The sequence below is a fragment of the Festucalex cinctus genome, chromosome 5 (genome assembly GCF_051991245.1).
Source record: "Festucalex cinctus isolate MCC-2025b chromosome 5, RoL_Fcin_1.0, whole genome shotgun sequence".
Lineage (NCBI taxonomy): Eukaryota > Metazoa > Chordata > Actinopteri > Syngnathiformes > Syngnathidae > Festucalex > Festucalex cinctus.
Genome location: NC_135415.1, coordinates 13,247,988 through 13,271,271, shown reverse-complemented (window position 1 = coordinate 13,271,271; position 23,284 = coordinate 13,247,988). Strand labels below are relative to the sequence as shown.

The following is a 23,284-nucleotide window of genomic DNA, read 5'->3' as shown; positions in this document are numbered from 1 at the left end:
TAGTAAATAAAGCCTTGTAGGTCATTTGACCAAGACAGAGCAAATTGAACAAAATGTGAAATGGCTTGAAAGATTATCTTAGCCTTCATCTCTGCAGCTCTTGTTTTGAAAGTGTGACATGTCAGTCGGAAAGAAGATTAACATGAGATAATTTGCTTTCAAGTGAGACAGAATGCCTGCCACTATTTACATTTCAATAGGTAAGTTAATTCAAAGTAGTTGACTTGAAATAATGTCACAGACAGTAGTGCTGATGTTAGTAAGCTGGCCAGCTATTATGTTTTGCCCAATTACTCAAACATGAGAAAATAAAATAAGGTTTGGTTCAGACTCTGGTCCTTGATAAGGTGGCTACTACATTGGAAGCTAGCTAACTGAAGCAACCAGAACTAACTGAACTGTGCGCAACAGCCTCTACTTCCTTGGGATAACTGAAGTGAACAGTAGCTAAATGAAGCCAACCCTACTGAGCGGAAGAAGAAATCTAACAGAAGGCAGACCTACCTAACTGAAGATAACAGCAGAGGCTAACTGAAGCTAACAAGTTCACAGTAGCTAACTTAAGCTAACACGTTCACAGCAGCTAACTGAAGCTAGCACACGTCTACTGCTTGAAAACACAACTTTGACGAAACATTTGTCTCAACAATCACATTTTCTCTCCACTCACATATTTGACATCATCATATCCAATCAATAAAATATCAACATTGCTAACTTAGACAATTTAGAGGAGATTTGAACCCAGAACCTCCCGTGGCTGTGATACAAGCACACCAACTAACCGCTTAACTGCCATGCTGCGAAATGACATATTCCAAATTGAAGTTAACTTGGAGGAAAAACTCAAGATGATGATGTGAGTCTGGTTCTGCTTGTCCACTTGGGAGAAAGCAGCTGTTGTTCTCATGCTAATGCACACACGCTCATGCACACACAATGAAAATGTCACTGGGAGAACAATTATTTAGTTGTCTTTGTTGTATGTATGCTACATGATTAATGCAAATGCAATGTAACTTCCCATGTTACACTTTAGCCTAAAAAAAAAAAACAATGGTTCAATTTTGAATGCCTGTTGCTAACATGCTAGAAGTTGGTTCATACAGGAAACATGAAAGAGAATAGCTCAATTGCTAACATTTGGTATGCTAACATAAGCAAGACAGCAAAGTGTGATAACGTGTCGTTTGAACACAGACAGCTTTCATTTGGCACATTCATGCTCCTCTGGGATGTCGCGGTAGAGGGACTGAGTGAGGCTGGTGGTGGGGTGGGGGTGGGTTGGGGGGGTTGTTTGATGGATGACAATAGAGCGCTTGACAGTGACAGCGCAGCATGTGACCTGCAGAGTCATAACACAGGCGGAACAGCGGACTTTAAAAATATACTTTCATAGATTTCAAAATTTGCTTTTGTTGTAGGGCATTTTCCAAAAGTGCTGCTTTTTATGAGTACATTTTTAGGACACTTTAAAAACATTTTTATTTATTGCATTTTAGGACATTTAAAAAAAATGTAAATAAAAAATGTTTCATTTTAGGATTTCGCTGAATTATTGTTTTTTTTAAATATAATTTTGAAAAACATTCTTTTCATTATACATAAATAAAAATAGTAAATAAAAAAATAGTTTTAGGACATGTTTTTAAATGTTTTACAAATAAAAAAAGCTATATATTTTAATGACTTATTTTTTTTACAAAGAAAAATATGGTAAATGGTCATGTTTATTTTCAGCCTTTTGAAAATATATATTTTTTTAATTATAATAAGGACCTTTTGTTTAAGAGACTTTTTAAAATAGATTTTTATAAACAAAAACCACTTAATGTTTTCATTTATTACTATCTGTTTATTATATAATTAAAAATGTGTTTTTCATTAGTTTTATATTAGGACATTTTCAAATAAAGAATAAATTAGTTTTATTTTAGGACATTTTCAAAATACATTTTCATAAAGAAATTTTTACGACTCAATTTTAAATGTTTAGAATTACAATACATTTAACTTTAAGAAACTTCTTTTTTTGGGGGGCTTTTAAAAATATATATTTTTAAATTATAATAATGAGCCTTTGTTTAAGAGACTTTTAAAATAGATTTTTATAAACAAAAAACACTTATTTATGTTTTCATTTATTACTATCCGTTTATTATATACTGTAATTTAAAATGTGTTTTTCATTAGTTTTACATTAGGACATTTTCAAATACATTTTCCTAAAGAAATTTTTTACGACTCAATTTGAAATGTTTAGAATTACAATACTTTTAACTTTAAGAAACTTTTTTTTGTCATGTTGCTGGGCTCTCAGTGTGTTTTCCTTGTCTCACAGTGCCTGATTAATGGGAGGGGCGTGTCCCCTGCACCACACCTGCAGTGCATCACCTATTAGGCCTTCATAAGGACTGGGACTGTTTGCAGCTACTGTCGGGTCGTTGCGCCGTCTGCTCACAGCCATAGCCTAGTGTTTCTACTGTTTTTTTTTCGTCTTAGCTACAATTCGATACTAAAGTTCTTGTTTTGGGTCTACGTAAGTTTTGCTACGTCTCTTTTTGTTCCCACCTTTGAGTGACGTGTTTTCAATAGCAATAGAAATCTGTTACTTTCTTGGTTTGCGGTTTATAGCCTTCGGGTCTTTTTGTGTTGTTTAATTTCTCTCATTGCATTTTGCAAGCACCTTTTGTTAACCTTTTTTCCCTGGCCTCTGTCCAGCGCTTTTTGTTTATATTCACGTGTTTGGTGAATAAAACATTCGCATCCTGCTCTTTGTTCTGTGTTTCTGGGATCCACTCTCCGGTCAGACCGGAAACGTAACATTTTTAAGGTATTTTGATTGTTTTCATTTTTTTTTTCCCCAAAATATAATTTTAGAAAGACATTTTTATTATACGTAAATAAAAATTATTTAGTTTTAGGACATGTTTTACAAATAAAAAATATATTGTAATTTTTTTTTTACAATAAAATATGGTAAATGTTCATTTATTTTTCGACTTATAATAATATATATTCTTAAATTATAATAATGAGCTTTAGGACATAAAAAAAATTGTGTAAAAATAAAGAATAAAATTATTTTAGGACATTTTCAAAATACATTTTCAAAGACATTTCTACAACTCAATTTTAAAAACAGTTTGAAAGCCAAAAAAAGTGGATAAATGTGAAATTTTCTATTTCTTTCCATCTGCATCGAGCTGGCCAGGCCGGCCATCAGAGGGAGTGTGGAGGAGAACGTGTGCTTGGGGGGGTTGTTTTTTGCGGCGGGGGTCACAGATGAACAATAGGCCACTTGAAGCCAAGTCAAGTGTATTCTGCTTGTGTCGCACTCACACTGACAGTGGACGAGCTCGATCACCAACTTCTGGACGGGAAACTTCTGTGCTGGGATTACACCCTCCACATCTTCCAGTGGGAATATTCCGCAGGGCCATCTTCAGGTGGGAATATTTAAAATTTATTCTGCCAACGGGAAAAAAAAAAAAAAAAAAAAAAATCGAACCAAGGGGTTAAATGGGTTAAATCACAGCAAACTATGCTAGTTCTTATTTCTTGATGCCGGGCACTTATTGTGTGCAAGATAAACACAACTGAACTGTACTTAATAACAAAATGTGAAAATACGTCCTTGGTATGGAATGAGAAACTTAAAATATGTATTGTTTTTTTTTTTATGTCCAGTTTTGGTCGCGCAGGCGGCCGGAGCCGCAGTTGGATTTGTCCTGTGGCTAGCTTGTCGAGAATGTCGGGACGCTACTCGGGGGCAGGCGATCCGGCCGAGAGCCGCTTCCACGTGGACGTGGTCCACGAGGACGAGTCGCGGGGTCGCTCCCGGGTGGGTTTTTCCGACCCCGGCGGCGCCTTGGGCAGCGCCGCCGACATCGGCCTCCCTCCGGATGTCTTCCTGGAGCCGGACGGGATGCGCAGCGACTCGGTCAGCCTGCACTCGACGGGCACGGGGCAGACGCAGGTGTCGGACACGCACTCCAACACGTACTACATGAGGACGTTCGGACACAACACGGTGGACGCGGTGCCCAACATCGACTTCTACCGCCACACGGACGCCACGCTCGGCGAGAAGATGAACAGGCCTTCGCTCGCTGAACTCCACGACCAACTCGATAAGGTCAGGGCCAGAAAATGGCACGTCTGCTAAATGTTGTGCTTAACACGTTTGCTCCCAAAAACGTATAAATATGTTCTATTTTAAATATTACTATGGTCCAAAAAACATGTTTATATGTTGTTTTTTTTTATTTTAATGCTAGAGTATACAGAACAGGAGCCTCTGAATTGAAGAGAAACGCTTGAAGCAATGGTAGATATTACAAATACAGCCATCAGGTGGCAGCAGAGTATAAGAGATCAACCAGGCCCATGTTGCAACAAGCACTTTTCCCCTCTGTTTTAAACAGAATTGATAATGATGAAACTTAGCTATATTCTAATTGATGCAAAACAGAAACATACAAATATACTTTTTTTTTTTTTTTTTTTCCTGATGGATGAAAGAAGAGACTTTAATCTTTCTTTAGGTAGGTTCCATGTTTTTATTGCAGTAGAACACAATATTCTGTGGGCCTTGCAAAATCAGTCAAAATCCAGTAAAACGGGAGCAAAGAGGGTTGCTTCTGTGAAAATGGCTCTGAGTGAACGAGTTATTAATAATCCAGAAGACAAAACCCGATCTCACGATTTAGCAAATTTTCAATGATTCTATTTTTAAAATGACAATTAATCAAATTAGTTTCAAGTTTATTGCCCTGCCCTACTAGGTAATATACTAAATAATACGACAGAAAATAGTGTTAGTTGACAAATGAATAAATAATGACTATGTTCTAAGTCCAATCTTTCTTGTTCCCACGATCGACCATTATTTCCCCCCGCCCCTTAATGGAGAGGGCAGGGATCGAACCCACATCCTCTGGTTTGTGAGTGCATTTTTTTTATTTAAAATTGTCAAAATCCTCTGATTTCAGCATATTAACAGTAATTGTTCACTGATTTCTGTAGTCCTTGATGAAAGAAGACTGAATATCAATCTTCCGTGTTCAATCAAAACAGGACATTTGAAAACATCTGCTTTTTCTTGGGAAAACAATGACCGAACCAGTAGCATAGTACAACAATCCACCTTTTTTTTTAATCACTATACGAAGTACAAAATAAACACCCATCACTGGTTAATAAGTAGTAATGAGGGGAAAACAAATTAAAATTAGTCTATTAATTGTAAAAATACTCAACAGTGACAAAACTAACTTAACTTTTAAATGTTTCTGTTTGGTACCTGTGATGACGTTCTGCCGGCCTTGCTCAGGATCCCCTGGAGGATGGGATGGCCAACGGGGAGGAGCCGTCGGCGGCCGAGGAGGCGGCGGCCCGGGCAGCCAAGGAGACCAAAGGCACCGCCATCAAGTTTGGTTGGATCAAAGGAGTCCTGGTACAAACAGCACCAACAATGGCATTGATGTCATGACAGATGGAAAAAGGATTTCTTTGCGCTTGCAACTTACAGCAGTGATGTGTTGCAGGTGCGATGCATGTTGAACATCTGGGGCGTGATGCTCTTCATCCGGATGTCGTGGATCGTGGGACAGGCCGGCATCGGTACGTCGTTGCCTCGGCTCGTTTGTCGTTGAACACACGGTTCAATCAACTAGTGATAATTTTGTCAATGAAAACTAAACAAAATTTTTGTCAACACCAATTTTTCACCGGAATAAAATAAGACTAGATTGGACTAAAACCAAAAATGTACTTAATAAAAACTGGACTAAAATGTAAGTCCATTTCAGTTTATGAACAAAAATGAGACGGCTATAATCCAGCGGCTATAATGTCCTAACAATAGTTCTCATCGGATCGCTAACTAATGATGGCTAATTTACAAGATCATAGCATGGAGCCATAGTTGTCACTTGTTGATATACTGTAATTGTGTGCCAAGTTGTTTTTCATCAAAAAGATGAGAGAAAATTTTACGTTAAATAGTTTTAGATCTGAAATGTTCAACATTATCTGTTGACAAAAAAAAACAGATAAAACGATTATCCTGACTACAACTAGACTTAAAATGTTTTTGTTGACTAAAACTAGACAAATAATATTGTTTTCTTGGACTACAATAAAGACTAAAATGCTAGATTTATAATCGACTCAACATTTATAGTTGACTAAACAAAAACAGGATGAGGTTGAGACTAAATTGAAAAATGGCTGATAAAATTAACACTACAATCAACAAATGTTTGATGTGTGAGCAGGACTGACCATCGCCATCATCCTGATGGCCACACTGGTGACCACCATCACGGGCCTGTCCACGTCCGCCATCGCCACCAACGGCTTCGTGCGAGGAGGTGAAAATCTCGTCCGCTCGTGATTGAATATTATTGATAACTAGACATAATGTAATTTCTGGAGAAACTGCGTGGGAATGCTGAAAGGTGAATGCAAAAAAAAAAAGAAGAAAAAAGCTGAATGGATGTGGAATGCTCGTGCTTGAATATTATTGATAATGAGACATGCAATTTATGGAGAAATTGCGTAGGAATGCTGAAAGCCGAATGCTAAAAAAAAAAAGCTGAATGCACGTGGAATGCTTGTCAAGTCATCTTTATTTATATAGCGATTTCAAATACCCTTAGCTGCCACAGAGTGCTTTACGGAAACACAACAAATAAGTGCTTGAATATTATTGATAATGAGACAAAATGCAATTTCTGGAGAAATTGCGTGGGAATGCTGAAAGGTGAATCCGAAAATAAATAAAGCTGAATGCATGTGGAATGCTTGTTTGAATAATATTGACAACAAGACAAAATGCAATTTATGGAGAAATTGCGTGGGAATGCTGAAAGGTGAATGCTAAAAAAAAGAAACTGAATGCATGTGAAATGCTCATGCTTGAATATTATTGATAACTAGACAAAATGCAATTTCTTCAGAAATTGCGTGGGAATGCTGAAAGCTGAATGCTAAAAAAATAAGCTGAATGCATGTGCAATGCTTGTGAAATGCTTATAACGTAAATTGAAAGATAAATTACGTGGAAATTACAAACTATTAATTGTAGATGAATGATAAATGAAAAAAGAAAACTACTGTTGGATTCCTCAAACTTGGCGTTTGTTTGCAGGTGGCGCTTACTACCTGATCTCCAGGAGCTTGGGTCCAGAGTTTGGAGGCTCCATCGGCCTCATCTTCGCATTCGCAAACGCGGTGGCAGTAGCCATGTATGTGGTCGGCTTCGCTGAGACAGTGGTGGAGATGCTCAATGTCAGGAACAGCCTTCTCCGACGCTCTTTCCGCATGTTTCCGTTCTACTCGTGACAATTTTTCTTCTTCATCTCGCTCGGGCTCGTTTCTAGGACGTGGACGCCCTGATGACGGACGAGCTCAACGACATCCGCATCGTGGGCACGCTGACCGTCATCCTGCTGCTGGGCATCTCGGTGGCCGGGATGGAGTGGGAGGCCAAGGCTCAGATCGTCTTGTTGCTCGTCCTGCTGGCAGCCATCGCAAATTACTTCATCGGAAGCCTCATACCTGCCCAGGACAAGAAGGCCAAAGGATTCTTCGGATATCAAAGTCAGGCAAATATCAACGTTTTAACCATGTGCTAAAAACACAATTTAAAAAAACGTCAATCCCAGAATGTCTCATGGATGTCGACATCATCAACAGATCTTTGAGTGTATCCACAGAGACTATCACACGATAACCCTTGCACACGAGTGGCAATCTCGGCGCAATCATGACTAGGGATGTAACGATATCCAAACGTCACAATTTGATCAATATAACAATATTGTGGTGAGGTAGGCAATATTTTAAAAAAGTGGTGATAATGTATAAAACTCACAATATTGTAGGGCTGGGCGATTTGGCTAAAAAAAAAAAAAAAAAAAAGTCATTTAGAACGATTACGATTTTAATCTAATAAATCCTACAATCGTTTGTTTATAGGTGTCATTTATTCAAAAATAATTCCTGTGCAAAATGTTCAGACATTAATAATATATACTGATTCTAAATCACTTTTAACATAAACTTAACATTCAGAGTTCGCAAAATTACAACTCAAAATAACATCTGGATGTAACAGAACATAAGAACAAAAGCTTTCAATAAATCCAGAAGACAAAATTCAATTTCACGATTTAGCAAATTTTCAACAATTTAATTTTCATAATGATGATAAATCGAATTAATTTGATTTATTATCCAGCCCTACGATATTGTAAAAAAATAAATAAAAAAAGCTGCATTTGGCTGAAGCGGGCGAAAAGTAGATATTGAAAGACCAAAACATTCCTAATTAAAATTAAACTGGGTGCTAGAACTGCACAAATGGAATGCAACCTAGCCTTTTGAACAGATCCACTGCTTTTAATCTTGTGACATGACGGCGACAATATCAATTTTAATATTGTGATATTGCCGTTATCGTTACATTCCTATTCCTGACATAATCGATAGACACCATCGGTCAATTCCAAACTTGCTTCTAGCACATCATTAAGCCCTGCAGACAAAATCATAGAAACCCAGAGTAACTCTTGGTACATTATAGAACCACGCAGGTATCATACCAATCTTTTTAAAGTACATCACCAATTTCTAAGATTGTCCTAATATCTCAGATTCATCCAGACATTATCAGTCGATCTCAGAGGAACATCATTATCATCACTGTGTCTTTTCCTTCCTTTTGATTGGTTAAAACAGTCTTTCATAACACCAGCTGTTCCTTTGCACTTGTCTAAGATTCTTTGCCACCTCCCGCAGCGGCTATATTAGTGGAAAACCTGGGTCCAGACTTCCGGGACGACGAGACCTTCTTCTCAGTGTTCGCCATCTTCTTCCCGGCAGCCACGGGGATCCTGGCGGGAGCCAACATCTCCGGAGACCTCAGCGTATGTTTGACCAACAGATTATCAAGGCGTTAGCTATTCGGACTGGCCTGTTTACGGTTTACAAAAAACTCCATCAAAATGTGTGAGACGGTTGCAAAATTTGAACCGTGATTTTATAGTTGGGGGGGATCACGATCCAATCATGAGTGCTGTGTCCATCCTTGAAAGGATCCCCAGTCTGCCATCCCCAAAGGAACGCTGCTCGCCATCCTCATCACGGGCCTCACCTACGTGGGCGTGGCCATCTCTGCAGGTCGGTGACGCGAACCTCTGGCGTCGCCGCCGCGATGCGCTCACTAAACACCCCCCCGCGATCCTTCAGGCTCGTGCATGGTGAGGGACGCGACGGGCGACGTCAACGACACGCTGAGCGACACGGTCAACTGCACGGACGCCGCCGCTTGCACGCTGGGATACGACTTCTCCATCTGCAAAGAGGGAGGATGCCAGTACGGCCTCATGAACGACTTCCAGGTAAGATGGCCGGCTTGGGGACAATGGCCTTGTTGTTGTTATTGTGAGTCACAAGCTTCGTGCGGTCATGAATCGACACATTGTTGATGGTCTCCTACACATGTGCGCACACACTGTCTGAGGACAGTTCTGCTTGGCTGTGTTAGTGAATCCTGATTTTTGTTTCCAAATAAACGCGACATGTTTGAAGACAATTGCTGAAAACCTGCAAAGACTTTGAGTTACGTAGCAATCTACGGAAGAGGATTAGGGCCAGTGAAGACAAAAAAAAAGGTTGGCAGGATAGTGACTTTCTTCTCAGCATTCTTCTGACTTTGAAGTCAGAATTCTGACTTTTAAGTGAGGACTCTATCTCAGAACTCTGACTTTAAATCACATAAATCTGACTTTAAATTCTGAATTTAAAGTGAGAATTCTGACAATCTCAGAATTCTGACTTTTAAGTGAGGACTCACTTTATCTCAGAACTCTGACTTTAAACCACAGAATTCTGATTTTAATCTGGAATTCTGACTTTAAAGTGAGGACTCTCACTTTATTCTCAGAACTCTGACTTTAATCACATAATTCTGAATTTAAAGTGAGAATTCTGACAATCTCAGAATTCTGAGTTTAAAGTGAGAACGCTCACTTTATTCTCAGAACTCTGACTTTAAATAACAGAATTCTGACTTTAAAGTGAAAATTCTGATTTTAATCTCAGAATTCTGAGTTTAAGGTGAGAACTCTCACTTTATTCAAAGAACACTGACTTTAAATCACAGAACTCTGACTTTAAAGTGAGAATTCTGACTTTCGGACACCCCCCCACAAGTCACACATCTATGTCACAAAGTCAGAATTCTCAAGTTAAAGTCAGAATTCTGACTTTAAAGTCAGAATCACGCTAACCTTTTTTTTTCCTTTCTTTTTTTTTTTCCTCCTCACTGGCCCTAATCCTCTTCCGTAGTAATCACTGGCATTTAGTGTTAAAATTATTATTTTTTTCCTTGATTTTTTTGGGGGGGGAGTGGCTAAAATGTCCCTGTCATGTATCGCCCCCTCCTCCAAGAGTTTAAGCACCTTCAATTGCATCAGCGGCTATCAGGCACAAGTGCGACATGCACTTTAGCCGAAAATATAGGGTGTTCCAAAATGGTTGACCCCATTCTAAATGCCCATATTTCAGAAACTACTTGATGGATCTTAATGAAACTAAATACACTTTATATTGAAGGTCATAAGTTTTATTAGTTAAATTTACAAAGAAAAGAAAATTTGTGAAGAAGGCACGCTGCACTGTCTTCGGTGACTGAGTCCGAGCATACTCTAACACGCAAAATGCCTTTTCTTTTGAAGTGAACGGTATTTCTTAACTTGAAAAGATAGAAATGCCAGACGTTACACACAAAAACTTGAAACGTTTCTACACAAGCTGTGAAAATTTGATGTCATTCCAACGAAAATTGTCAATTATTGGCCTACGAAATTGGGTCAACCATTTTGTAATACCCTATATATCCTCACTACAGAGAGTCCGATTTAGAGCGCCCATTTGTCTGCTGTGAGTGCGGAAGAGTGAGAAGGGAATAAAAGTCAGATGTGACAAATGTGGAACAGGGGCCGTCGTGCTGGCTTTAGAGCGCCTCGTTCTTGTGGCACCTTGGGCTGGTCAAGATTCCATGTGTAGATGCAAGATATACGATTTTCCGGGCAATGCCGCCGCTACCCCTTTGGGTCCCCTAAGCTTAAAAGTGTGATGGTGGCCCCAAATTTTATTTTATTTTATTTTCCTTCGCGGGGTGGGGGGCATTTTCATGCAACGATAATAGTTTGCAATGGCTTAAAGAACCAACCCCAACCTTTTGTTGCGCCACGGACTGGTTTAAACAAGTTTTCGCAGACCAACAATCATTTGCAATTCTCACAGGTTGAGGTGATCAAAAGATAACGCGACTGATTGCTGCTTTGGTGTGGAAGCTGCACAGCTACTTAGTAGCAGCTAAACTCCTAATGGTACGTTGGCAGCCTGTGCAAGCTTTCCACATGTTGCTCCACTATATAGTCCTAATGATTCAACAGGATTGTTGTGTTAACTGTTTTTGAGTACTTATCTTGCACAATGTCCATTTACTTCACGAGATACCGCCATAAAAACGACGTGGAACCATCTTGTCGAACTGTTTCATCTTGGGAATGATGACGCCAGGCTTGATTAGATGCGCGTTCGGTCATCGTTTACGCTTCTACATTCTTTTTACGTCTTCAACTCGCAAACCACAGAAGAGAAGGGAAAACAGCTGCTCTGATTGGCTGATGAATGAATTAACTCATTTGAGGGTTTAATGAGGCACTTGATGTATAGATTTATGTGTAGGCTAAATGGGTCACAGAATGGTATCATACAGTTGCTGACAAATTCTAAGTTCAGTGCTGTACGCTATGGATCCCATTTTTGGTCATATTGGTACAATTGTCTCATCTGTTGAGGTGTAAATTCACTTATTTTATCTTATTTTTGTTATTATTATTTGTATTTTTTTTTAATCCTTTTCTCTTTTATATGTTATGTGTGTTTGTTATATGGACCTGAGTCTGAGCAATAAACGTGATGTCACGCACATTTCCATCGCATCTGATCACTCGCCGATCCTCCCAGCTCCATGTCATTATATCACAATTCTTAATCATGTAACATGGAACCCCATTGATATTGCCCTTTGGAAAGTAATCGATAGAGTGTGGGATATTTTGAGGCTGATGTGTAAGCCTATGCTTGAAAAAAAAACCCCGAGTTTTATGAGAAATTTAGGTTGCTCTGATTTTGATGTGTCTATGACAGAGATTTTTGATCTGGGTAATGAATTATGAAATTATTCCAAGTACCCCCTGCAATGTGCTCACGTATTTATTTCTGTTTGATACGTTGAATAATTTTTTTTCTATGTACATTTGAAATATCCAACTGTGTGAGTGGTCTTTGAACGCACCAGGAGTTACTGCCGAACGTGAATGACGTGCTTCGTTTTCTTTCTTCTCTCCACGCATCTCTGGATTGTAGAATGGAATCACTTTTTTTCAACCCAAAAATTTTATGTAACTGGTAATCACAATACATGGGTTCTTCATGTCTTTAAATGAAAACAAACGTAATGTCGCATCCAAAGTTCGCGCGAGTGACACTCCCCCGGCACCGGTGTTCACGGTAACATGTCTAGTACATGTGTGGCCCACAGGCAAATGGGGCCCCACACCGACGATGGTGCCCTACGCACTATTGGCGCTTTTCGCCCATACCGGTTCCACACCGAAGTGGCAATTTTTGTCCCCGGATGTTAGCGTCGCCATGGGACTTTTTCGGGGCCGAGCCGTTCCGTTGTAACCACTGTTTAGAACCCTTTCGACAACAGTTCTGCAGCGCCGGTCGTCGGGGGGGGACTAGCGGGGCCGTGACGTCACCTGCCGTCTGATTGGCCGACAGCAACGCCGCTGCCGCCGCAAGCAACACCGTGGCCCACGCCCATTTCCTTGTTTTAAGCGAGAGCGGCACAAGCGCTTCGCCAAAGTCATAAAAATACAGTATATACAATAAATATAATAATGTTTTACAACTACGCTTAACTATATTTATAATTTAAAAGGTACTTGTGGATGGATTTGTAATGTTTGTGGTTTTAAAAAACATCGCGAGGCTGGTCGTGTGTTCCTATTCACTTGAATGAGAGCTCCAGCGGCAGACCTCTCCATTCAGAAATCGCGTTGCAAGCCGGTCGTGAATCGCAATATTTCATCCATGGTGGTCTATATTAAATTGTAAATAGGGTTCAATGCTGGCGCGACTTGCCACTCGGGAAATGTTATCTCAGATCCGCACGCAATGTGGGAGTGCAAGCTTGGCGTGGACGGTTCAAATGTTGCCGCCCCTTTTTCACCGTGCGGCAGTTGTAATGGAAAACCGGCGGTTGCGGTCTGGTGTGGTTGCGTGATGCGTGGTGTGGTGTGGTACCCGGCCGTGCGGGCACGATGGAAAAGGCCCATATGCGTACTCTGCGTATAGGGTGGGCGGCCCTGTTTCCAGGACTAGTAGTGGATTTACTTGATTCACAGTTGCCAGATGAGTGTGGCATTGTTTCAGTGGATTCAGCAAAACACGCCCATAACATTTGAGAATACAGAAAACGCGTTTGTTTTTGTTTTTTCCAATTTTAAAGACTTGCTTTATATACCAGGTAAAAAAAAAAAACTATTGAAATTTGACTGTTGTTAACAATACTCTTCTCTATGCTGACTCAAATTTAGAAGACTTTTTTTTTTTTTTTTTTTTTTTTTTTTTTCCACTTCACAGAAACTTTAAGAGTATTTCAGAATAGAAAACAAGACGTTAAAAAAATGTGCCATGAGGCTGAGTATTGTTTTCCTTGCTGTCCGACTCATCATAGGACAGCAGTAACATTATTCCTACCTTGCAGGCTATGAGTCTGGCGTCCGCATTCGGGCCTCTCATCACGGCGGGAATCTTCTCGGCCACCCTCTCGTCCGCTCTCGCCTCGTTGGTTAGCGCGCCAAAAGTCTTCCAGGTAGGAAAAACAAGCAAACAAATTTTGAACCGTCTTGCTCATTTTGTTCAGATTACAGCATAAATGATTTTATGCTCAAGGGAGCAATTGCATGTAATAGTCTGAGCTTCTGAAAGAGGCGTTTAATGCCTTATTGCAGTCCACTTGGAGCCATTTGGACTTGATGAAGTAGAAATAACCTCTGCGGACCACGGACAAGTGGACATTTTCTAATAGTGGCATGAAATGATATTAGTTGAGAAAATTGCATCATAAAAAAAAAAAGCCCAAAAAAATATGCATGGAGTTAAATTAGGGTCAAAAGTTTTGTACTTGAGAATATAAAATGTGAACGTGAAAATGTGTGACGTGTTTTGCAAAATATAAAAATGTATTCAAAATAAAAAGAATAAAGATAAAACATGAAAATGAAGAAAAAAATAAGACCTCGAATTAGGGCTGTACGATATTGGAAAATCATACGATGTAGTTGCTAAATATAGCGATATCAATATTGCGATATCTAACATGTACCTAAAGAAATTTTATTTATTTTATTTTTTTTTTTTTTATTATCTAATGACATTTTTTTTTCATGCAGCAAAATAAGAAAATGCAATAAGATCTGAGTTAATTAATTGTAATTACCGCTCGATAATGTTCAACTATTGGAAGGTGGTGCACATTTTAGTTAGCGGCTGACTGGACAAATTCAGACAAAAGCATAAAATTCCATAATTATGAAACTTATTGCACGTCTTTGCGATATGCATATTGTAATGACCAATATTGCGATATCATGTGCAGCCCTACCTCAAATGTCAAAATATATAAGGAAGCGAAAAGTGAAAATTTATTGAAAAGAATGACTGAAGTGAATCAAAATTATATTTGTCCCGAAAAAACGGTTCAAACTTATTATTTTTTTTTAAAATACATTTTTATATGCAAAATTCAAGGTCAACACATGAATTTTAAGTTTCACATTTTATTTCTTCAAGTACAATACTTTTGACAATAATTACGTATAATATGCATAGTATGATAATATAATATAGTATAATATTCAGGTATACCTGTTTGACATTTATTAAACACGACACAAAAAGGAGAGAAGACACTCAGTTCAAAGCCCGCGAGGAGAGGAACTGACTGATACAATTCAATACTGCACTCTCTGAAAAAAATCCCCTCCTCACCCTCTCCTTTTATTTGGTTTCCATGCCCCTAGTTCCATAGGTGTTCCAACCGTAATAATGTCTGTTTGTCTATGTGTGTGTGCATGTAAGTGGAAAATTGCCGAGTACATGTGTGGTCAAGTTTACAATCATTTCTTAACAGAAAACAGGCAGCATCAGCAGACTGGCTCTAACCATTCTGCTGCGTTACATGTTCTGCTTCTTGAGTCATCTTCTGTTAAGATAACATATAGCTATGTTATGTGAGTGTGGAGCAAAGCATTCGGATTAACGTGTCAAAAAGCGTACAAACGTGTGTTTATATGCGCTTAGGCTCTGTGCAAGGATAACATCTACCCAGGCCTGGGCGTCTTCGCCAAAGGTTACGGCAAGAACAACGAGCCTTTGCGCGGCTACGTGCTCACCTTCTGCATTGGCCTCGCCTTCATCCTCATCGGTAGGCAACTGACGCGCTCCACATCGACAGCTGCCGAGTGACGACATTATTTTTTTTCTTTTCTTTCTCAGCCGAGTTGAACATCATCGCTCCGATCATCTCCAACTTTTTCCTGGCGTCCTACGCGCTCATCAACTTCTCCGTCTTTCACGCCTCGCTGGCTAACTCCCCGGGTGAGCTTGAATGCGTGAATGCACTTCCTGAAGTGATTCGTTCTTTTCTCAGTTCAACTGGGCTCATGTCATCAATCTTTGAACGACCAATCAGTAGCCTATGTCAGACGGAGGGTGGGATTTGACTGAAGAAACGAAACGATTCAGTGAACAAATCTTTTGAATGGTTCTTTTTTAATGAACTGATTCTAATGATTCAGTTCAGCTAAAAGAACTGTCATGACCATCACTAATGGAAAACCGTTAGAGCAGTCATTGCAGAGGTGTCCAAACTATGGCCCGGGGGCCATTTATGGCCTGCCATCAATTTTTAAGGGGTCAACTGCTTATACTAAAAATGACATCTGCTACTAATTAATTTGTTTGATATGCTTTAGAGTAGTGCTGTCACGATCAAATATTTTTTTTAGAATCGATTAATTGATTATTCAATCAATTCATCGATTGAATAATCAATTCTAATGGGATTAATTTTTTTTGAGTAAAGTGTGCAGTATTACAAAAGCATTTTTTTACTTGATTACTGTTTACTGTCTGATTGGTGGTTATTTTGTACTTTGTATTAGGGATGTAATGATAACGGCAATATCGTGATATCGCAATATTAAAACTGCCACAATATATCGTCGTGGTCATGTCACAATATTAAAAGCAGCAGGTCTGTTGAAAAATTCGTAATGATTTCCATTTGTGCAGTTCTAGCACCATCTGGTGGCTAAGTTTTTTTTTGTGTGCAGTTTAATTTTCACAAGGCATGTTTTGGCCCTTCTATGTTTCAAATCCATGCAAATGGTCAGATGAAGGGGAACATAATATGCTTGTGAACAGAGTCAATATGTGGAGGAACTCAATTTATTTTATGTATTAATTTCTTATTTAATTTAATTAATAATTAATTTATTAATTTTATTAATAATAAAAAATGTATCAATTTATTGTAATGCTTGTATTAGTGCCTATATATATATATATATATATATATATATGTATGTGTTTTTATATTTTTCATTGCTGTAATATACAAAAACAATATTGTGGGCTTTTTTTGTATCGCCTACTTCCCCACAATATCGTAATAATTATCGTATCGCCTACTTCCCCACAATATCGTAATAATTATCGTATCGTGATGTTTGGATATCGCTACATCCCTACTTCGTATGTGTATAGCGATTAAAAATAATTTTAAATTAAAAAATGGATCCAAACAATTACTCGATTATTAAAATAGTTTTTGATTAATTTGATAATTGACTGTTTGTTGACTAGTCGATTAATTTTGATAGCTCTACTGTAGAGCTTTCCTAAATGTGAGGATATGAAAATGAAGTTAAAAATGATCAATTGGTCATTTTATTTTATGTGTAGAGATGGGCTTCAACTGCTGGGCTGATATTTTCCAGTGGGTAACAACAGGGTCTCCACTACCCCAAAATCTTTAAAAAAAAAAAACTAAAAAAAAAAACAAAAACAAAAAAAACTGCTACATTTTTCGCCTTGAAGAAGCTGTTCCGGCAGCATTTTTTTTTCTTTTTTCTCAAAAGCGTGATTTTGGTGTGCTAGGTATAAGAGTATTAAAGTTTACAAAAATAAACCAAACAAACAAATAATAAAATAAAAAAGTGTCTCTTGCATTGTTCGATTTTTCTGTTATGTGGTTCTCATAAAAAAAAAAAAGTTTGGACACCCCTGTTCTATATCCTCGATATCCAGTTTTAAGTCTGTAGTCAAAGTACAGTAGTAGGACAACTTTAGCATACTCAGACTACTAGTAAGGCAAAACTGTTTGCTAGTCAGCATCTGTGGGCTACTAGTACTATTATTGTGGCGTCTAGTTGTTTGCGACGCCACGGCAGGCTAAGACATGGGGAGTTAAAACCTTGCTGATGCGCTCCGTTTTCTTATAGCTTAATCAAGTTTACTCGCTTCAATTCCAATCCACAACACTGCGATAACACCAGCATGCACTTATTTTGCCAAACAAGGTACCTTCAATAAGACAGCGCAGCTCGTTCCTCCACAGCCTCGAGGCAACGTTCTTCTGATTGTACTTCACGGTTCCAAGTTGATGCTTGTGCTTATTCCAATATCGATTTGTTTGATGCGGTCAACAAAAAGTTCCTTCCCCAGCTCACCCCACCAGGTGATCAATGATAGACACCCACACCACAGGTGAGTCTACTTAATAACAAGCCAGACCACTCCCAGTGGTGAGTTGTGACACCGCCAATCATCGTGATAGTAAAACGTGTGGGTGGACGTTGATTACGTGTACAACACAAACACCCACACCGGAAGAAACCACCAAAAGGTACTATATGGCTCCTACAACTATTAGGGAAACGTTAACTACTAGAATTTTTTTAAAGTCACTATTAGGATTTCAAGGTCAAATATTCACTCCTCATTCTGCAATCATTTCATTCCCTCGCCCATTGAGAACTGATACGATAATCGATAAGAAATCCGATTGATAGGCAGTACCAACAATGGAATCAGAATCGATAAGACATCACAAGTTGATCTCCAGAGAGTAGCAGTGATCAAAGAACTCCCATCGGCCTCTTTTGCCACAGGGTGGCGTCCCAGCTTCAAGTACTACAACATGTGGGTGTCCCTGGCGGGCGCCATCTTGTGCTGCGTGGTGATGTTTGTCATCAACTGGTGGGCAGCGCTGGTCACGCTGCTCATTGTCCTGGCGCTCTACATCTATGTTAGCTACAAGAAGCCAGGTGACCGTCAAAACGCCGTCGAGTTTTGTGCGTCCAGTCTCTTACAAGTACCTTTTTTTTTTCTCTCTCTCTCTCTTCTTCCCCCATCATGGCGGCGCACGTGCGTGCGGAAGACGTCAACTGGGGATCGTCCACTCAGGCGCTCATCTACAACCAGGCTCTTACACAATGTCTCAATCTGACTGGTGTGGAGGACCACGTCAAGAACTTTAGGTGAGCTCAAACTGGTTTTGGACCAAAAGAGAGTCGATAGAGCACATCTACAAACATTATCGGTTGATATTCGATGATCTCAGACATCATCAGCCGATCACTAATTATCCCCTGACACACTATAAAGCAGGGCTGGGTTAAAAAAAAATCAAAAAAAATCGAATAATCGATATCGAATCGACTTTCCTTTTTGAACCCAATATCGATTCATAAAACCATGATTCGAGTATTTAAATGTCTTGTTTCCCCATAAATTTTTATGAAAATAGAATTTTAAAGGACAATTTTTTTTGTATCTTACGGTTTCTTGAAATTTGCTGTTCACGTGAATTTAAAAGTATTTTCTTACATTTATGGTATTTTCAATTATTGAACCAGAATTATGAAAATATTTTCATCTCGTCCTTGCTGATGTCAATGCTTGTGTAACACTGAAGTGATTATAACACGTGCTACTTTCATTATAATAAACTAAATCATTTAACCAGTTACTGCCTCTGCAAATTTATTTAATTTATTTTATTGAATTATTAAAATTCAAAATTTGTGGAGTTTTTAATCATGGCCTTGACATTAGGGCTATGCAATTAATCGAAATTCAATTACAGTTTCAATGACTACACTTCACAATTACAAAGTCAGCATAATCGTAAAAAAAAATTAAAAAAAAAATTAATACACATTTTTTAATTTAAATTTATAAATAACTAATTTAATCGAATTTGTTTCATCTAAAAGGAACTTGCATAATTAGTGTTTTAAAGAATTTTGTCTTAATATTTATTATTATTTTTTTTTACGTTTAAACATTTTCTTGTTTTGTACCAAATAATAAATGCTCGTCCTACAGCACAGTGCACATGTTGAACTCCAATTTCAAGTTTTTGCCAACATAAATAAATAAATATTATAAATTCTGTTTGGTCCAAATGGAACTTACATAATTATAGTGTTTCTATTTTTTTTAATTGGTCTTATTTTTAAATGTTAAACATTTTCTTGTTTTGTACCAATAAAATAAAATAAATATATATATTAATTCTGTTTGGTGCAAAAGGAACTTGCATAAGTATACTGTTTCTATTTTATTTTATTTTTTTAATTGGTCTTAATAGTTTTAAATGTTAAACATTGTCTTGTTTTCATTTTTTTGTTTTGTACCAAAAAATAATTGTTTGCATAATCGTGATTTCAATTATTGCTAAAATAATCATGATTATCATGATTTCCACCCCCCCCCCCCCCCCACCCCCACACAATCGAGCAGCCCTACTTGACATTTAAGAAGAATTGATGTTCCATAATTAACTGATATTGGATTAAACTTAAGTGAATCGATTGTGAAAAATCGACATCGAATTGAAATCGATTAAGGAAATTGGAATCGATACCCAGCCCTACTATAAAGCGCACGAAGACACCACAAGTTGGTCTCAAAAGTGTCTCCTGGCACACCAGAGAGTCAAGCAGACACGACCAGCCAATGCCAGAGTGCCGTCTCATGTTGTCCCGAACATTGACGTTTTGTGCTCGCAGGCCTCAGTGTTTGGTCCTGACCGGGTATCCGAGCTCTCGGCCCGCTCTGCTGCAGCTGGTCCATTCCTTCACCAAGAACGTGGGTCTGATGGTGTGCGGGCACGTCTGGATCGTACGTATACGTGCTTAAAAAAAACGCTCCTGCTGTCGCACGACACCCATGACAAGCCCTGATCGTGCGCTTGCAGGCGTGCCGGCGCCCCAACGTGAAGGAGGCGTCTCAGGAGCACACGCGTTGCCAGCGCTGGCTCAACAAGAAGCGCATCAAGGCGTTCTATGCGCCTGTCTTCTCTGACACGCTCAGACACGGCGTGCACTTCCTCCTGCAGGTGGCGCTGACACTTTTATTCATCCTCATTGTTTTCATTGATTGGCCGAATTGACTGAGTGACGCGGGTGTCTCCTCCCGGTCCAGTCGGTTGGTCTGGGCCGCCTGAAGCCCAACACGCTGGTGCTGGGCTTCAAGAACAACTGGATGGAGGGTCACATGAACGACGTGGAGACGTACATCAACATCGTCCAGTAGGAAATGTCTCGGAACCTCTTCCGTCGTCTTTTGTCTTCTCCGCTGACGCGGCGTTATTGTGGGTGTTATTTCTTCCGCAGTGACGCCTTTGACCTGCAGTTCGGTATGGTGATCCTGAGACTTCCTGAGGGTTTGGACGTCTCGCACATCCAAGGGCAAGGTCAGTGGCGACGATTAATCTGTTGCGAACCAAAACCGCAGCAGACATGCGCGAGAACAGACCTCACTGGCCAATTTTAGACCACATCAGACATTACCAGACGATCTAGAGTGTCTCCAGACGATCTAGAGTGTCTCCTTTCATATTATACATCTATGTAGACATCACCAGTTGATCCCAGAGTCATCAGACATCATTTGATAGTATCATGTCAACTGTAAATCTGTTGCAAACCAAAACAGCAGCACCTAAACACGCACGAAAACAGACCTCACCGGCCAATTTTGGAGTACATCTGATCCGACACTCATTAAGACATTATCAGCCCATCTAGAGTGTCTCCTTTCACATTATAGATCCATGTAGACATCATCAGTTGATCCCAGAGTCATCATGGAGAAATCAATTGGTAATGGCTGGCAACAATAAATCTGTTGCTAACCAAAACAGCAGCATCTATAGCCACGCACGAGAACAGACATCACTGGCCGATTTTGGAGTATATCAGACATTAAGACATTATCAGTCGATCTAGAGTAACTCCTTTCACATTAAGAGATCCATGTAGACATCATTAGTTGATCCCAGAGTCATCATGGAGACGTCATTTGGTAGTGTCATGTCAACTATAAATCCGTTGCAAACCAAAACAGCAGCACCTAGCCACGCACAAGAACAGACCTCACTGGCCAATTTTGGAGTATATCAGACTCAAAGACATTATCAGCCGATCTAGAGTGTCTCACGATATAGATCCATGTAGACATCACCAGTTGATCCCAGAGTCATCATGGAGACATCATTTGATAGTGTCATGTCAACTATAAATCTGTTGCGAACCAAAACAGCAGCACAGAGTCATGCACAAGAACAGACAGAACAGACCTCGCCGGCTGATTTTGGAGTATATCAGACACTCATGAAGACATTATCAGCCAATCTAGGGTGTCTCACATTATAGAACCATTATAGACATCAGTTGATCCCAGAGTCGTCACGGAGACGTCATTTGATGAGCTAAGAGTTCATATCCAGGCATTCTTAACCGTTCTCACGTATACTGGTACACTCATGAAGACATTATCAGCCGATCTAGAGTGTCTCCAGGCAGAATAAAGAGCCACACAGACATCCTCGGTTGTTTCCAATCTCTCCTGACATGCCAGACTCTTGCACACAGACATCATAAGCCAATTTCAGAGTGTTTACTTAGTTTGATTTGTGAAAAAAAAGTCCAGCGTCTGTGGTTTCTATGTGTTCCTTGCAGACGAGCTGTCCTGCTCCCAGGAGAAGCCTCCAATCACCAAGGACACCTCGGTGACCGTCACTCTGACCAAAGACTCGGATTCCGACTCCAGTCCGTCCAAGACTGTTAGCAACCAGAGCAGCCCGCTCATCATCAGAGGTGACTAACTCATTATTATCATCATCATCATCATCATCAGGTACCTCGACTTCCTAATGGCCTGACTTGGACATTTTTCGAGATACTCGCAAATTGAGTTCTGATCTTGGTTACTGAGGAAATTAGACTGCTCGTGTCCATCTCTCGTTGTGTGCCTGTAGATGGCAAATCGGCTCTAAGCGCAAGTGATCAGCGCCTCCTCGAGTCCAGCCAGCAGTTCAAGAAGAAGCAAGGGAAAGGAACCATCGACGTCTGGTGGCTCTTTGACGACGGAGGTCCATTTGTTTTATTTTATTTTATTTTTTTGACATTTTGCAAGACTTCTGTAAGATAGACACATTTGACTGTGCCAACTAGTGGTCAAGTTGGTGAATGACAGTTTTAAGAGAAAAGTCATATATATATACTGTAATTTTCGGAGACAAAGTATTATGAGAGTAAAGTCTTACCTGAATGAATTTTTTTTTTTTTTTTTTTCAAATATGATTTTTTTTTTTTTAATAATTACAAAATATGTTATCCGTGAAGAAAACATAATTTATGTTTTGATGCGACTATGCTGTCCTCACTCCGTCATTTTACCAGCTAGACAGCGAGTTAACAACATTCCAAACTAGACTAAGAGCAATTTCTGGAGAAATTGCGTGGGAATGCTGAAAGCTGAATGCTAAGATTTGAATGCATGTGGACTGCTTATAAAGTAAATTGAGGGAAAAATTATTAAATGGATGACCTCCTGGTTACTGTGCCATCAAACACCTGGTAATGATGATATTTGCAAGGAAGTGGGTGTGGAAAGTGACACTTAGAAAAAGTTCAATGTCTATCCCATTGAAAATGAATGGGGAAAAGTTGATATTTAACTTTAAATTGTGCAAATACTGTAAGTAATGTGGAACCAGACGATGTGTATATATATATATATATATATATATACCCCGGGAGGCGTCAATTTTTGA

At 39.2% G+C, this 23,284-nt stretch overlaps 1 protein-coding gene and 1 long non-coding RNA gene across 4 annotated transcripts in view; one reads left to right on the top strand and one right to left on the bottom strand.

The window, feature by feature from the left end:
• The first annotated feature begins 46 nt into the window (after positions 1–46).
• slc12a2l (solute carrier family 12 member 2-like) overlaps positions 47–23,284 on the top strand; it is a 27,147-nt gene continuing 3,909 nt past the window's right edge. The window contains exons 1-22 of one of the 3 annotated variants that reach the window (XM_077521668.1): positions 47–200; positions 3,351–3,449; positions 3,691–4,138; positions 5,336–5,458; positions 5,550–5,625; positions 6,282–6,377; positions 7,157–7,296; positions 7,389–7,608; positions 8,809–8,936; positions 9,105–9,189; positions 9,259–9,410; positions 13,859–13,966; positions 15,457–15,580; positions 15,652–15,753; positions 18,330–18,485; positions 18,599–18,698; positions 20,235–20,346; positions 20,423–20,563; positions 20,650–20,756; positions 20,841–20,920; positions 22,188–22,325; positions 22,487–22,600. In XM_077521668.1, coding sequence (XP_077377794.1) covers positions 3,752–4,138; positions 5,336–5,458; positions 5,550–5,625; positions 6,282–6,377; positions 7,157–7,296; positions 7,389–7,608; positions 8,809–8,936; positions 9,105–9,189; positions 9,259–9,410; positions 13,859–13,966; positions 15,457–15,580; positions 15,652–15,753; positions 18,330–18,485; positions 18,599–18,698; positions 20,235–20,346; positions 20,423–20,563; positions 20,650–20,756; positions 20,841–20,920; positions 22,188–22,325; positions 22,487–22,600 — 2,689 coding nt within the window. In that variant the 5' untranslated portion in view covers positions 47–200; positions 3,351–3,449; positions 3,691–3,751. Of the gene's footprint in view, positions 201–2,433; positions 2,540–3,331; positions 3,450–3,690; positions 4,139–5,335; positions 5,459–5,549; positions 5,626–6,281; positions 6,378–7,156; positions 7,297–7,388; positions 7,609–8,808; positions 8,937–9,104; positions 9,190–9,258; positions 9,411–13,858; positions 13,967–15,456; positions 15,581–15,651; positions 15,754–18,329; positions 18,486–18,598; positions 18,699–20,234; positions 20,347–20,422; positions 20,564–20,649; positions 20,757–20,840; positions 20,921–22,187; positions 22,326–22,486; positions 22,601–23,284 lie in introns of those variants that run through there. The other 2 variants (XM_077521666.1, XM_077521667.1) reach the window with 2 other exon arrangements.
• Positions 3,179–23,284, bottom strand: part of LOC144019067 (uncharacterized) — a 27,006-nt gene continuing 6,900 nt past the window's right edge. Inside the window, exons 4-7 of the long non-coding RNA XR_013283586.1 lie at positions 13,852–13,959; positions 5,532–9,364; positions 5,306–5,455; positions 3,179–3,471 (exon numbers count right to left, since the gene is read on the bottom strand). This is a non-coding gene — a long non-coding RNA (uncharacterized LOC144019067). The remainder of the gene's footprint in view (positions 3,472–5,305; positions 5,456–5,531; positions 9,365–13,851; positions 13,960–23,284) is intronic.